Source organism: Leucopleurus acutus (genome assembly GCF_964270905.1).
Source record: "Leucopleurus acutus genome assembly, chromosome: 8".
Classification (NCBI taxonomy): domain Eukaryota; kingdom Metazoa; phylum Chordata; class Mammalia; order Artiodactyla; family Delphinidae; genus Leucopleurus; species Leucopleurus acutus.
In genome coordinates, this window is record NC_139151.1 from 10,168,273 (window position 1) to 10,185,168 (window position 16,896).

Consider the following 16,896-nt stretch of genomic DNA (forward strand, 5'->3'; position numbering starts at 1 on the left):
CTCCCTTGAGTGTCCTGAATCTGTTTCCCTTTTAAATACTGCCCCACCTTCACTCACTCTATTCTCTCTCCTGAAGGATACAAACTATGTATATAAATGTTCCCATTCCTTTCATTTCTTTGAACATTGTCTCATATTTTCAATGTCTATCTCTCTTTGCTTCATTAAAGATAAATTCTTTAGATATATCTTCATAATTGCTAATTCTGTTTAAAATTTTACCTAATCTATTGTTTATCTCAACTCATTTGAAATAACTCAGTTGTTATTTCAATAATGATAGGTTAAAAGGATCCTTCAGTTCATGATATGCTAGTCAGTCTTAACAGAGGAATGAAAATAGAATCTGTCTGATAGCTTCTCTTCCTTCAATAAATATAATCTGAGGTTTTCAGCTAGGATATCCATATTATTAAATGATTAAAATATATGATCAAAATAACTTGAATGATTTTCAGTTAATTACATATTTCAGTTAGTTTGAATACATTTGGGTTTAAGGAAGGAAAAAAAGAGAGAAGAAATATTTTAGTTAAATAAAAATCAAATAGTTAAAGTTTAAAATGATCACAGAGTTGCTGTTTGCTTTTTTCCCCCCAGCACATTAATTATATAGATGAGAACTGAGGCCTAGTGATATAATTTGATTTGCCCAAGGCCACAGACAGAATTACAACCCCTCACTCTTGAATGTTCTCTCTATTCTATATTTAGTGAAATCATAAAACATTTGAAAGACATCTTAAACTGTTCTAACCTTCTTCATTTCTTCACCCCTCACACAGAAATGGCCATGAGAAACCAGACTAGCATGATTGAATTCACCCTTGTCTCCTTTTCCTCTGTCCAGGAGCTTCAGATCTTGCTATTTCTCATTCTCCTGCTGGTTTATACACTCACTATAACAGAAAACATTGTTATCATTTCCTTAATATGGACTGATAATCGTCTCCAAACACCAATGTACTTCTTCCTCAATAGTTTGTCATTTTGGGACATTTTATTCACAACTACTATTGCCCCAAAGTTGCTAGCTTGCCTCTTAGAGGAAAAGAAAAACATACCTTTTGCTGGCTGCGTCATCCAAACATATTTCTACTTCTTTCTGGGGACAGTGGAGTTTATCTTCTTGGAGGTGATGTCCTTTGACCGCTATGTGGCCATCTGTAACCCGCTGTGCTACACCATCATCATGAATAGCAGGGCCTGCCTCCTGTTAGTTCTGGGCTGCTGGGAGGGGGCCTTCCCGTCAGTGCTTTGCCCAACTATTGTGGTGTCCAGATTGCCATACTGCACTGAAGAAATTAGTCATTTCTTCTGTGACATCGCTCCTTTACTGCAGGCGGCCTGCATAGACACTCATTTCATTGAGATGATAAGCTGCTTCTTATCTTCCCTCGTGGTCCTGACCTCGCTGGTGCTCACCACCGTGTCCTACACCTACATCATTTCTACCATCCTGCGCATCCCCTCGGCCCAAGGATGTCAGCCTTTTCCACCGGTACTTCTCACATCACTGTGGTCTCCATTGCCTACAGGAGCAACATCTTCATGTATGTGAGACCCAGCAAGAGTCATTCCCTGGAATTTGACAAAGTGACAGCTATCCTCACCATAATGGGGACCCGTCTTCTGAACCCCTTCATTTATAGTCTAAGGAATGAAAAGGTAAAGGAAGTGTTGAGAGATGCAGTCAACAAAATTTTGCCCTTTTTGCACAGGAAACCTTGAAAGTTTGTTTGCTAAGAATGTCATTTTCAACTCTTGGACACAATGTGGAGTAAGGCATGCTTGAAGATCGTAAAATCAAAGATGTGTAAGAAGAAATGAAAAAGCTTTGTGCCACATCAGATGCAAAGTATTATAGTCAAGGTCCATAGGAGACAATTCAGCCATCGAGAAAATAACATGCTCTGAACTGTTATTGGACCGTCTCACACACAGAACATTATGAATTAAAGAAAAATACTGAAGTCAGAAAACCTGAATTTTAAGGCTAGCTCTATTACTTCTTTACCAGGTGACACTTAACCTCTCTGACCTTAGTTTCCCATCAGTAACATGCTTCTCCTATTTTTTTTTAATAGTTAAAGTAGGATTAACGGAGATAGTCTAAGTCATGCAACCACATGTAATTAAAAATGAATCTTCTGGGACTTCCCTGGCAGTCCAGTGGTTAAGACTCTGCGCTTCCACTGCAGGGGATGCGAGTTCGATCCCTGGTTGGGGAACTAGGATCCCACATGCCACATGGCACAGACAGAAAAAAAAAGTGACTCATCTAACTGGGTTTTTTCAGAATTTGCAAGATGATTGGAATCGTCCCTGACAGCCAAAGACTGTAAATAATAATAATAATACAAAAACAAGGAAGAGGAGTAACATAACCCTGTGTTTGTACATGTACTTAAATATGTACATATATATCTCATTTAATCCTCTTAACAACCTTGAGAAGCTGATATTTTTATCTCCATTTTACAGATGAGAAAACTGAGGTTCACTGAGATTAAGTGTCTTGCCCCAAACTACATCACTAGTTTTGAATATATACTTCACTATGTCATGAAGTATGGAATGGGAAGAAACTTAAGAGGGGAAACAGAAGTTAACATGGAAGTTATCCACTTTTTCTGAGACAAGAGCATTCCCTACCAGTCCTAATTAGCTGGAAAATCTACAGACCAGGAAGCATCAGGATGACTGACAATAGACTGTGAGAAGCAACGGTTTGAAAGGAGAACCAACTATTCAGAAGCAGTAACTGACCATGAGTCCAGATTGATCATCTGTGGCAACTGGCCAATGTGACCATCATCTACAGAAGAATTAGTATCCTAGGATGCATTTGGCTGGGGGGAAACAAAAGCAGAAGAGTAATCAAGCTGGCTTAAGTGAAATGGGTATTTATTATAATAATAATCAAGAATACCACATAAAACCCCAAAAGGTAAGAAACAGCAAGACCTGCTAAGGGGCTAGAATCAGGAACTAGAAATCCTTGAAAATCCAAGGCAAACACTCTCTTGCCTCTGAATTTCTCTCTTGTTTTCTCAGGGTTCATTTGGTCTCTGTATTATTGGTTTTTTTCCAAATATCTTGTGGTAAGCTGAATGATGGCCCCAAAAGATATCCAGACCTAATCCCTGACCCTGTGACTCTAAGTAACATATAAAGTTTATATGGCAAAGGGATTTTGCGGATGCAATTACAGATCCTGCGATAGGGAGATTATCCTGGATTACCCAGGTGGTTCTATTGTATTTACAAGTGTCACATGAGAGAGGTAGAGGCAGATTTTACCACACAAAAGAAGGTAATGTGATCTTGGAAGCAGAGATTTGAAGATGCTATGCTGCTGGCTTTGAAGTTGGAGGAAGGGGCCATAAGCCAAGGACTGCACATCTCAAAGCTGGAAAAAGCAAAGAAATGGATTCTCTCTGCCCTAGAGCTCTTGGCATGGCCCAGCCAACACCCAGGTTTAGGCCCAGTAAAACTGACTTTGGATTTCTGTCTTCCAGAGCTATAATAGAATACATTAGTGTTATTTTAAGCCACCAAGCTTGTGGTAAATTCCTACAGCATCACAGCAAACTAGTACATACCTGATTCATGTTTCTCTGTCTGCAGACTCTTTCCACTTCTCTCTGCACATGGAAGGTAATGGTTGCTTCAGTCATTCACAGATATATGTATATTTCAATCATAGATATATATATATATATATATATATATATATATACACAAGTATATATATTGGATACATTTAAATATTTCAGATATACATTATTTATATCAACATTTATTTTAAATTATCAGAGTTCTAAATCCAAATTCCTGGAAAGAGGATCTGATTGATCTGATTGGAGAGAGATGTCTTCCCTGATTCACTTATTTGTAAGAGGAAGGGTTTGGCAAGAGGTAAACTGCCCTCTGTCAACACAGCCACTGAGCAGGTGCTGTGGGGACAAGCATCTAAAAAGAGAGCTTAGGAACACGGAGAAGACAAGAGGCATCTCAAAGATCAAAATAGGTCATTACCAGTGTGGTCATTGACCGTCTAGCTATGTAGACAAAGATGAAAACCTTAAGAACTGGCAGGGAACCCATCATGGGAGAGCAGGTAGAGAAAGTACCATCTTCAGAATGGATTCAGAATATTATAAAAGAACATTGTCCAAAAAAAAAAAAAACGTTGTCCATCAAAAGAGCAGTGGGCAAATGTTTAAAGGTCAAAAAAATGTAGAACAGGGAATTCCCTGGCGGTTCAGTGGTTAGGACTCCACGCATTCATCACCAGAAATGAAGCATTCACATAACTTTCTGCTCTGTATTCATAATCAGACATTAATTAAGATGGGATTTTGAAAGTTTGTGTCCTATTGAGGCCATAACAAAATAAGCAGCTAAAAAAATACAGATTTATTATCTTACTGTTCTGTAGGTCAGGAGTCCAATACAGGTCTCACCAGGCTGCAGACTGCATTCATTTCAAGGGGCTCTAGGGGACAATCCATTGCCTTCTCATTTGGGCTGTTGACAGAATTCATTTCCTTGAAGTTTAGGAGCAAGGCCCTGTTACGTTGCTGGCTATCAGCCAAGGGCCAGTCCCAGTTTCTAGAAGGTGCTGCAGTGTTTGGCTCATGGCCCCCCCTTCCTCCACCATCAGAGCCAACAACAGGGGGGCAAGTCTCTCATGTTTCACATCTCTCCTCCTCCTTCTGCCATCCCTTCTCTGACTCAGATGGAAAAAGTTCTTCCTTTTTAAGGACTCATTTGATTGGACTGAGCCCACCCAGAGAATCCACAATAATGCCACCAACTCAAGGTCCACATCCTGAATTACTTCTATAAAGTGCCTTTTGCAAGTAAAGTAGCATAGAGCTGACCCTCTGCACCCTCGTGTTCCACATCCACTGATTCAACCAACTATCAATCAAAAATACTTGGAAAAATTAAATTCCAGAAACTTCCAAAAGGCAAAATAAACTTGCTATGAGCTGGCAACTATTTACATAGCATTTACATTGGTTTTATAAGTAACCTAGAGATGATATAAAGTTTCAAAAGGATGTGCACAGGTTTATAGGCAAATACTACGTCATTTTATATGAGGGACCTGGACCCAATTCCCCTTGAATACCAAGGGAGAAGTGTATTCACAGGTTCAGGGGATTAGGACAAGGCTATCTTTAGGTGCCATTATTCCGTTTACCAATGTTAAATTGCTAGTGTTAAAGGTGCAAGAATGTAAAAGTAAAAAACCAAACACGGTATGTTTTTTTAAAGCCAATACTAGATCCTAAACTCTCTGTCTTTCATCACTTGCAACCAGAAGAATTTACAAGACTCTCATGAAAGATTAGTGAAAAGCAGCAAAATATCTGGCAAATTCATATTTTAATAGTTATGTTTGTTTTTATTTAAATCATTGTTAGGTAAAATTTTATAAATTCATGTTGACCAATATTTGAGAGAAACTTTATCTGTAAATTTTTGATCACCTTCTAATTGATTCATCTTTTATGCTTTTGAAAAAAATTATATGGAAAATAGCAATTTCAGGTAATGCTATTTTAACTGAGACATTAAATCAGAAAACCAAGAGTAAATACATGTAAGAGATACCTGAATGAAACTTGGGAACCATTTCTTGTAATTCTGCTTGTATCCTAATTCACTGGTAAATCCATTATCATGATTTAATCTGAATTGTTATTAAAACAGAATGATTTTGCAACAAAAAAATCATTGTTAGGTGAAGATAAATGTAGTCGGCACTTTGTGCTGTTTTAACTTCTTAATGAATTCCCATGTTACTCAAAAGTCCCATTCTGAGATCATTAATTCAGGAAAGAAAGTCCTCAACAAATAAGGTAATTTAAACATGATTCAGGTATCCAAGTAGGGCTGGCCCCGGGTTGGACCAGCCTTGAAACTGAAAAGTACAAAAAGACTTCATAAACTCTTAAAAATGGTATAAATATACTGCTGTTTGTTGATCATTATTATGATGATGACCAACATTGTTATAATAGCAGATAATGATGTTTGTTTAATCAATGTAATGATATATTGATTCTGATTAGTTCAGTTAATTGGAAAATGGGAGCTACTTGTCCCAAATTTGAGGACAGCTAGAGAATTCTTCACTCTTCCTATTCTCACCTATGACCAGATGTTTCAAGCTATTGTTTTTCATATCAGAGATGGAAGGGGGAATATACCAAAATAACTTGTAGACATTTTAAACAATATCTACTTATTAGATATAGTATATCCTCCAAATATGGATGAAGGGCATCCAACCAGAGAGCCACTGTTTTATGTAATGAGTTAATTGACGCTTCTACTTACCAGCTAATTCTCACATATTCCTTCCTCCCAACTCAGTTGTAACAAATTATTCAGTAAGAATAACCATGATCATACGTCCCATTACATGACAAGGATTCTAAGGGCTACAGTAAAATGTGCCAAATAATTTATTTGGAGTTTGTCAAGAGCTTAACACAGTTATTCCATCAGTCTTCTCGTGCCCTTGGAATGGGATTTACGCTATTGGCTCCCAGATTCTCAGGCCTTGAGACTTGGACTGGAATCACACCACCAACTTTCCTGTGTCTCCAGCTTGCAGATGGCAGAATGTGAGACTTAACCTCCATAATCACATGAGCCAGTTCTTCATAACATATATATATGTGTGCATATATATATGAATTAGAAAATGGAACTTGAGGAAGGTCTTCTGAAAAAAACTATAGGAATATTCTTCAATGGCCACATCCCTTCTCTTGCATGGCAGAAAATATGTGACAATTATTGTGTTGATACATATTTTAAATTTTTTAAAGTCATATAGGGCTGTCTTTCCAATAAGCAGCCTGAAAAAATATCACTGTGGGGGTGAAGTTAACCTCACAAATGGCTCTGATTAGACATCCATCAAGAGAAGACTGCCTAGATCCTGGTTAATGAAAAACGGCGTGAAAAGGGTGATGATAGATGGAATGTCTACCAAAATTTTGCATTAAGCGATCCCAATGCTTTACCAACTCCTCAAACTTGTAAAAGGACCACAATGGATTCACTCAGTTTATGTTAGCTTTGGTAAGTTTCTGAATGGGGAAAAATAGATAATTCCTTCAGCACTAGTGCCGATTAAAATGGTGAAAGGCAAAAGAGGGGTTATGAATCTGAGTGACAGGAGGACCAAGGTCTCTTGGCACAAAACCCAGCAGAAGACTGGAGCCAATTTGCATCGGCATAAGTGAAACAGCCTGGTGAAGAAGGTTTGCTGGGATTGTGGACACTGGTATACAATGTACTTCCGTATATTAATGTAACAATGAAAAGTTAAAGGATAATGAAGTAGAGGGATATGGTGATATGATTGTAAAAATCAGGATTTAAAGTAGGAATTTTTGCTGTAGTTTTCAATTAATCTTTATTATAAGACATGAAAGTAGTAATAGGCACCCTGAGAATCCTCAGCATTCCAGTCATAATCCTCTTTGTCTCCATTATGTCCTAGCAACCCAATTTACTCTTGGGAATTGGGGTCAATACTCCAGCCAGTAGTAAACCTTTATTTTACCCAAGTGCTCAGTTGCATAAGGAGTTCAGAATGGCCAAGTGGCAGTTCAGTCTTCCAATTCAGTGGAACCACTGCTGTGTCTCATGGTGGAAACATTCTCTCCTTGCAGTCTAAAACCTCCTAACCAGCAGAGCTCAGTTTTCAAGATGAGAAACAAAAATTCTGTGAGTGTGTTATTAGAAGTAAAGTGAGATCATCACTACCACTTCTACCCCTTGATTACCAGCCCCTTGTATTCTGGATTTGCGGGAGACAGTATCACACAATAGTTGGTTCAAAGACTATGTTAAGCTTTTCAAGACAGAATCTTAAGCTTTCAGGTTGTTGTCTCCCAACAAGTGCTGTAACTGATCTGTCAATAACCTGTACACTCTTCAGCTGTACCAGCCATTTCTAGGTGATAGGATATGAGGTGATACCAGTTAAGTACATGGCCATGAGTCTATTGCTACACTTTTTTTTTTTTTTTTTTTTTTTTTTTTGCTGTAAGTGAAGTGTTGTGCTCCCCAGTCTTGTTTGCTCTTGTTTCCTCTTCATCCCACTGGTGTAGTAGAGAGTCCTGCTCTAGAGTTCTGGGGATGACTGAACACAAGACACTCGATACTGGATGGATAAGATGGACGATACGTTATTAATCACGTATGTTCACAGCCCAGGGAGGAGAACACAGCATGCCCTGTAGGACCACACAGGGGTTGCATCCAGAAGCAGAGTGAACAACTGCTCAGCTGGCAGAGAACTGAAGCTGGTTAGGTTGACGACTGGGTGGGATCCAGGTGGTCTGGCTGTTACGGGAACTAGCCAGGTGGGAGACTCTGCTGCTATGGGGGAGCATATCTGGCAAAAGTGGGGGGGCTCACAGTTAGGCTTTCGGGGCCCTGTGAGGCTCAAAGATGTTAAGACAGCACAAAATTTTAGGACTTATGATATGTCTCCCCAGTGGTACTTGAGGTATATTTTGAAATAATGCCCAGAGGCTCTTGTTTTTATTTCAGCTCCATTTTAGAGGTGTTCATGCCACTGCAACGACTTATTCTCAGTATCTCTCTCTCTGTCTCTTTGTCTCTCTCACTCTCTCTCTCTCCTTCTCCCTCTCCATCTCGTTTCCTTTCTCTCTTTGTAGAAATATATATACTTGTAGAAATACGTATTTTTTATATTTTCACACGGAAAAAAATATTTTTTTATATTTTAGGCAGAAAGGTTGATAAGGAGATAATGGGGTCATCCATCTGCTGGTGGCTAGATGAGGCCATGGAGTAAATGTGCAGAAACAAAGAACTGTAGAATTGGGCGATAATAGTCCAAGATTGGTATCTTGGAGTTTGGGATTTCAGAGATTGAGTAATTCAGTGTAATGGCAAAATCCAGTTATAAAAATGGAGGAATGCAGGCAATACTCATTGATAGTAAGATTAAGACATTCAAATTTTAGCATCTTTTATAACTCTATTTATATAGATAATAAAGTTTCCCATAGTGATTGAAATTCTTAGGATGAAGTAGGAGACCATGAACCACTGAAAAAGTCTTTATTAAATGTATCTCCAGCGATTTTCATGTTTTCAAATTCAGTAAAAACTCCCCCATCATTGTCTTAATGTTATGCTCTACGGCAGTTGTTTACTTCTTTCTTGAAACTCAGCTGGGCACTAAATGACGTAACCCAGGAAAACGAACAAGATTGTGTAATATAAGCCTTGGAGAATTTTTATCCAAAACCAAAAGAGAGTGCAATTTGGGAACAAAATAACACCATCCTCAACAGCAAATAAGAATGAGCCTGTCCCTCCAGCCATGCATCCCTCACCCTTGGGGACAGAGAAAGGAGGAGGTGCATGCTCACTTGAAAGAGGCTCAGTGGAATCAGCGTCCTCAAGTAAAAGTCAGATTTATGTTAAGATGAAAGGTACAGCGTTTCTAGTTCGGAGGAGAATTTTTTTTTAATTCTTATTTAAAAAATATGTACGTATTAGAGAATGAAGTTAGAGTTTATAGCAAGCTTGTGACTGTGAGAGATAAGTCAGGAGGATGGAATAACCGTTGAACTGGGCTGAGTTCAGTATAAGGGCTTATGTTTCTGAACAAGGACAGGACAGGGATGAGAAACATAATGGAATTTACTATGGCTATATTTTCACCTGGAAGTTTTTTGTTAAATCTATGCTGGTACAGACAGAGGTACTACGTGTTATCTGAAACTCTAGAATATTCATTGTTGGAGAATATTTCCTATTGTATCAATAACTTAAGTGGGATGAAAAGTTTTCTGTTTTTAACTTCTTTGTTGATTTTTTTAAGTATTCTTTTTCCTTTAAATGGATAAAGCAGGGCTTCCCTGGTGGCGCAGTGGTTGAGAGTCCGCCTGCCGATGCAGGGGACATTGGTTCGTGCCCCGGTCTGGGAAGATCCCACATGCCGCGGAGCAGCTGGGCCCGTGAGCCATGGCTGCTGAGCCTGCGCGTCCGGAGCCTGTGCTCTGCAACGGGAGAGGCCACAGCAGTGAGAGGCCCGCCTAACGCAAAAAAAAAAAAAAAAAAATGGATAAAGCAAAATACCTGAGGAAATCCCCCAAGGAGCCCCTAACAGGTCTATTACACCTTCTAAAACTTTGTAATTGTGATTAGGTAGTTCAAAACCAACATTCTTTTATAACAATATTAATTAACTTCGTTTGACCCATATTCCCAAGAGCTGTTCCCCTCTAAATCTCTAAGGCAAATAAGCCTATGCAAAAAATATGGTTCATCCACTGAGGAAAGAATCAAAAAAAAAGGAAGCTTTATAGAGAAATGGAAAGGGATAACTTTTTTCTTTTTTAATTCAAGTCATCTTTAATCTGGTGATGGTAGACCATTTGGTAAAGCTCCAATGGAAAGATTAATATTCTAGTAACCATGAAGGTGGAATGAAATACCAAAAACTGTACTGAGCACCCTTCACTGGCCATCCCTTGGTGAGGATGCTCGAATGATTCTGCCTCGGACACGTCTAGATGAGTTAATTGTATGAAATTCTATATCTAAAATAGCCGAGTTACTAAATACTTAATTAACCAAAGAGACAAAACATAGCCGCCTTGCATGGGGAAAAATACTTGAGAATTGAGAATCCATGTTTTTTTCTCGGATGAATTTCTTAAGTGGAGTTCGAGATGATCTACTCTAATACAGCTTTGACTGATTTAGTCCTGCAACGTTGTCAAGCCACTTAACACAACTACCACATTCTCTATCTGCAGAAACAGACTGGAATTTGAGCTGTGCTGAAATCACTGGGATGTTGTGGGACAAAGAGGATTTCCAGATCATAGAGGTGTTTGACGGCTGTTGGGATGGAAAAGGTCAGTATTTGGTCCCTAAGGGAAGTGCATGAATGTGTATTTGGAAGTTACAAAGACGGAGTTTTCCACTCCAAATAAGAGCTTTTTATTTAGCCAGTGCAAAAGCAGGATAGTCATTTCCCAATCACTGGAGTCATCCAAGCAGTGGCTGGGTGGGTATGTGGCGAGAATACTAATCAGAAGGACTCGCATTAGGGTGAGATGGTTCAGTGACCTAGTAAGGTTTATCTTATCTTTGAGAGGTATTTCTATGAGCTAGAAATAGCAATAGAAATGGCCCAAAATTTTTTTCAATGTACAATGCTTAGAATTAATTCATGCACACAGAATAATCAAAGTTTGAGCCTCTTACTGTGTCTGCACGTTAAAAACATGTTAGGAGAATTTTAAATCATCTGTTCAGTTGCCAAGATGTAAGTATACACTTTCACATATGTTTTGTTTACTAATATATCACTTTCGTTAAATTTATTTCTCTGTGTATAGTCTCTCTGATCTGTCAGTATACTTAGTGGGGTCAGATGTCAACCTGGGGGCATTCAGATTAAGTACGCATTAAAAATATCCCTCAGTTACAAATTAAACTTTTCATAATTTATTGATATTTACTCAGATAAGAAACAAGTAGCTCTAAGTGTTCATCTTCTTTAAGTCCATCCCAGTCTTTTCTGAATGGAACCATATTTTTTTAACAAGAATCTATTAAATATTGTCACACACATGATTTAATTTAAACCTCACAGCAGCTCATTTTGAATGTTATAATTACCCTCATTTCTCAGATGAAGAAACTATGACTCGGTTGAAGACTTTAATATAATGAATATGAAAGCGATATAAACTGGGACTGGAACTCAGTTTTTCTAACTTCTCACATTAGTTAATACTTGAATCTTAACGTGTGAAATATCATTTGCCAGTTGAATGACCTCGTGGAAATAGTGATATAAAATACACACAAAAATGGCATCAGAAAGCCTCTCACAGAAAGTTCATATGAGATTTCATCTGCTATTACATTTGTATACATAGTCATGAGCAGCCATTTCTGTGGAGTCATTTACAGACTCATTTGGGAGGCTGTTCACTAGAATAAAAGAAGTTAGAATATTTGAGGTGGGGAAGAATGTTGGAAAAGTAACTGGTAGCAGGACTCCAAGACAATGAATGGACCTTTTAAAGGTGTAATCCAACATTCTGATTTTTCAGACAAGAAAATTGAAGTTCAGAACATAAAAGGAGACTTTAAGAAAAGCACATCAGCTTAGCCTTGTGAAAGGCATCAGCTACCCAGCTTTAGGTATGATGTGGAGCTATTTATTACCTCAGAAAAAGAACCCATGAAAGCAATCTGTAAGTGATTTTGCATTATCAGAGGCTCTAGTAGGGCAAAACCTTTCTTGTATTTTTATATTATGATAGAAATAGTGAGAACAAATATGCTATTGGAAACAAGAGTATCCTAAGGAATAGTAAGATAGCTGCACAAAGACATATGCGCAAGAATATTTATTTGAGCATTATCTGTATAAGCAAGAAACGTTGATCATCTAAATTACCAACACTAAGCAACTGGCTGAATACATCACAGTCCCATCCATACAATTGAACTATATGACCCTTCATAATGATTGTGTAAAGGAAACTCTGGGAGGTGTTAGGTGTGTCTGTGAGCGTGATTGTGATGATGATCTCCTGGGTATTTGCATACGTCCAGACTCATCAAATGGTACACATTAAAGATGTGCAGTTCTTTGTATATCAACTATACCTCGAAAAGTTGTTTTTAAGAAATGATTGTGTAGATTTCTAGTTATTGACGTGGAAAGATGATTATTATAAAAAAGAAAGAAAAAGCTGGTTACAAAATAATATGTTAGTAATTTATTCTAGGTACATATGTATGTAATTAGTACTTTGAAACAGCCTGGAAATATATACACCAAACTGTTGTCCTGTATCTCTAACTAGTTTAACTACAGATTATAAATTTTTTCCATTTGCATTTTCTAATTTTTTGCACTGAAAAATGTGTTTTTGTAATAGGAAAAACTTCAAATAAAAAGTGAAATAAGAAGGCAAACTTTTTATCTTGAAGGGGTCAAAGAGGAGGTGGGAGAAGGGAAATGAGGGGATTAGCTGTAACTTATTTATTAAGGAGCTAAGTAAAATCTAGACAGAGAAAGCACTGAGGTCAGAGTTCAAGAATGGGTAGTTTTAACCTGAAATGGGGAAATCTATGCAAAAGAACCATTTCTCAGATAGTAGGCGAAAGTACAACTTGGGTGATGTTGATGTACAGTTTTGGTTGTTTTTTTTTTTTGCGGTACGCGGGCCTCTCACTGTTGTGGCCTCTCCTGTTGCGGAGCACAGGCTCTGGACGCGCAGGCTCAGCGGCCATGGCTCACGGGCCCAGCCGCTCTGCGGTATGTGGGGTCTTCCCGGACCGGGGCACGAACCCGTGTCCCCTGCATCGGCAGGCGGACTCTCAACCACTGCGCCACCAGGGAAGCCCCAATGTACAGTTTTATGATTTCAACTGATCAAGTAAATAAAGTAAGCTGGATTACCTCTACTTTACCTTTCTGTGTGTAATTTGTGAATTTTATTACATTGTATAATGTCCTCTTAAATAATCAGCCAGATATACAATGTACATATTACGTACTTCATGGAACATGCAGGAAGTAGGATTTGGACACAGGACCTAACCTGATAACAAGATACTCATGATTTCCTTTTGATGTATCATCTAAAGTGATTAATAGGAACCATGAGCCGTTGTTCCTTTTCGACATTCCTGGTCTATTTCCATAGATCTTTGCCTGCTAGGAAAAGACTTTAAAAATTGGGAGACTCTGGTGATCAGCAAATATTGGAAAAAAGAAATCAACCTTTACCTCTTACTAATGGCAGGTCACCAATGTCAACCGCCACAGTGAAACAAAACTTGTTATAGAAAAGGCTAGAAAGTATTTAAAAGGGTTTCCCTCTCAGTGACTGTAAACTTCAGAATGATAGAAGTTCTAGATAAAGTATGAGTCAGTACTTTAGCACATATTTAGCTAGGAAAGTAAAGCTGGACAGGTTGAAAAGAGCAGAAATTGCATTTTATTTATTTTATTTTTAAAAAATAAATAAATAAATTTATTTATTTATTTTTGTCTGTGTTGGGTCTTCATTGATGCGCACAGGCTTTCTCTAGTTGTGGCGAGTGGCGGCTACTCTTCTTTGTGGTGCACGGGCTTCTCATTGCGGTGGCTTCTCTTGTTGTGGGGCAAAGGCTGTAGGTTTGCGGGCTTCAGTAGTTGTGGCTTGCGGGCTCTGTAGTTGTGGCTCACGGGTTCTAGAGCACAGGCTCAGTAGTTGTGGAGCAAGGAGTTAGTCACTCGGCAGCATGTGGGATCTTCCCGGGCCATGGCTCAAACCCAGGTCCCCTGTGTTGGCAGGCAGATTCCCAACCACTGTGTCACCAGGGAAGTCCCAGAAATTGCATTTTAATGCGGAGAAATCTTAGAGTTTTTTTTTAATCCAGCCTTATCTCTTAATTTTATAGAAAAATGTGTGTCTAAATAGTATTTTGACTTTCCCAAGTTTGCACCATAATGACTTTCAGATCAAGGAATATATCCCTCGAGTCATTTCCCAATCTAAGACACTCTCCACAATACATTTTCAACAGATATTTATAAAACTACCTTCTAGGGAATTGCCTGGAGGTCCAGTGGTTAGGACTCCGCGCTTCCACTGCCAGGGGCCCAGGTTCGGTATGTGGTCTGGGAACTAAGATTCCACAAGCCACATAGCATGGCCAAAAACAAACAAACAAAAAACAAAACAAAAACAACAACAAAAAACTACCTTCGAGGCTGATTTCCTTTTTATTGTTTCTTCAGGGAGACCTATTGTTGACATGTAACAATGGCCGTGGGGAATTGCCTCACAGTGACTGAGTTCACCCTGACTGCCTTCCCAGCCCTCCTGGAGCTTCGAATATCCCTCTTTGTGGCTCTCTTGTTGGCTTACACACTAACAGCAATGGAAAACATTATCATCATCTCCCTAATATGGACTGATAATCGCCTACAAACCCCAATGTACTTTTTCCTCAGTAATTTGTCCTTTCTGGATATTTTGTACACCACTGTCGTTACCCCAAAGTTGCTAGCCTGCCTCCTAGGAGAGAAGAAAAACATGTCCTTTGCTGGCTGCATTACTCAAACATATTTCTCCTTCTTTCTGGGAACCGTGGAGTTTATCCTCTTGGCAGTGATGTCCTTTGACTGCTACGGGGCCATCTGTAACCCACTGCGCTACACCATCATCATGAACAGCAGGGCCTGCCTCCTGATGATTCTGGGCTGTTGGTTGGGAGCCTTCCTACCCGTGTTGGTACCAACCATAGTAGTGACAAGGCTACTCTACTGTAGCAAAGAAATTAATCATTTTTCCGTGACATTGCCCCTCTTCTACAGGTGGCCTGTACAGATACTCGTCTCACTGAGAAGGTAAACTTTCTCCTATCTGCCCTTGTCATCCTGAGTTCCCTGGCATTCACTACTGGATCCTACGTCTACATCATTTCTACCATCCTGCACATCCCCTCAGCCCAAGGCCGTCCAAAAGCTTTTTCCACCTGTGCTTCCCACATCACCATCGTTTCCATTGCTTATGGGAGCAACGTCTTTGTGTATGTGAGACTCGGTCAGAACCACTCCCTGGATTTTGACAAGGTAGCCACTGTCCTCATTACCATAGTGACCCCTCTTCTGAACCCTTTTATTTATAGCTTGAGGAATGAAAAAGTGAAAGAAGTGTTGAGAGAGGCAATGAACAGAATCGTGTCCCTGGTACTAAGGAAAACCTGACATGAACACTGAGTGTATCATACAGTGTTTATCTTCAGCACATTCATTCTGCATAAGTATAGTGCCATGCTGGCATGTCAGAAACCTGAGACTATGTCTGCAGGATGAGCAATGCCCACACCGAGCAGAAAGAAAATTCTGCTTATATCTGGAAAAAATTTAATCCATGTACCTTCTGGTATATTCATAGCTTAAGATCATGAAAAGTTACCTGACTGGGATTCAGAGGTCTTCAAATCTAGTCTTGGCTAACTTAGTTTATTTTCCAGGTGACTTTGACCATGTCAGAACTGATCTGAGCCTCAATGTCTCTAATCTACCAATGAAATAATAAAGTATCACTACTTGTAGTAAGACATGTTGAGTTAGAGAATGTTAACTTCATGTTAGACCCTCTTGAATATTTCAGGAGACTCGGTTCTCACCTCTATTAACCAGATCAGATAAATACGAAGTGAGGAGTGAGGGAAAAAGAGGTGAGACTCAGGATGATATCAAGCCTCTGGTTATAAACCTAAGTGAGAAGTGGAGATAGTCAATGCGATAAGGAACATAAGAAGGGAGGTGAGTGGTGGACCTATTGAATTGGAAGTTCCTGTAGGACATCCAGTTGTAAGTTGTCAGTTGGGTTATTATTTGAAGCTGAGGAAAGAGATATGACCTAGAACTATAGGAAATCATCAAATATATTAATGATAATTAAAGCCATAGAAGTGGCTGAGATAACCAGGAGGATAAAAAATTAGATTAAGGATGGGTGACCAATGAGAAGAAAACTCAGAGTATGAGATCATGAAATAGGATGAAAAACCAGGGGGAAAATAATACAAGTAGCGTGATAAAGAATTAAAAGTATCTGTTGCATTTAGTAGCAGCAGATCATGAATAACTGTGGTAAAAGTTTGATAGAATTTAGGGATAAAAGCCAAAATATGTTGTAGATATTAAGAAACAGATGCAGCATAGAGTGTAGATACGAAGTAATGGAGAATTTAAATACAGACAAGACTTTCCAGAAGGCTGGCTGAGAAGCTAAGCAGTATTATAATATGAAGGAAACGTGGGTTAGAAAAGGTTATTTTCTAATA

The 16,896-nt window shown here is 38.9% G+C and overlaps 2 protein-coding genes across 2 annotated transcripts; both read left to right on the top strand.

Annotated features, from left to right (window-relative positions):
* Nucleotides 1–787: 787 nt before the first annotated feature.
* On the top strand, nucleotides 788–1,731 carry LOC309965751 (olfactory receptor 6M1-like; the record flags this gene model as incomplete). Its single annotated transcript, XM_082845455.1, is given in 2 exon segments — nucleotides 788–1,481; nucleotides 1,484–1,731. Coding segments are annotated over 2 exon segments (942 nt in total).
* A 12,771-nt stretch (nucleotides 1,732–14,502) lies between these two features.
* LOC309965750 (olfactory receptor 6M1-like) lies at nucleotides 14,503–15,808 on the top strand (the record flags this gene model as incomplete). Its single annotated transcript, XM_082845454.1, is given in 2 exon segments — nucleotides 14,503–15,390; nucleotides 15,393–15,808. Coding segments are annotated over 2 exon segments (945 nt in total). The 5' UTR covers nucleotides 14,503–14,861.
* Between the last annotated feature and the right edge of the window lie 1,088 nt (nucleotides 15,809–16,896).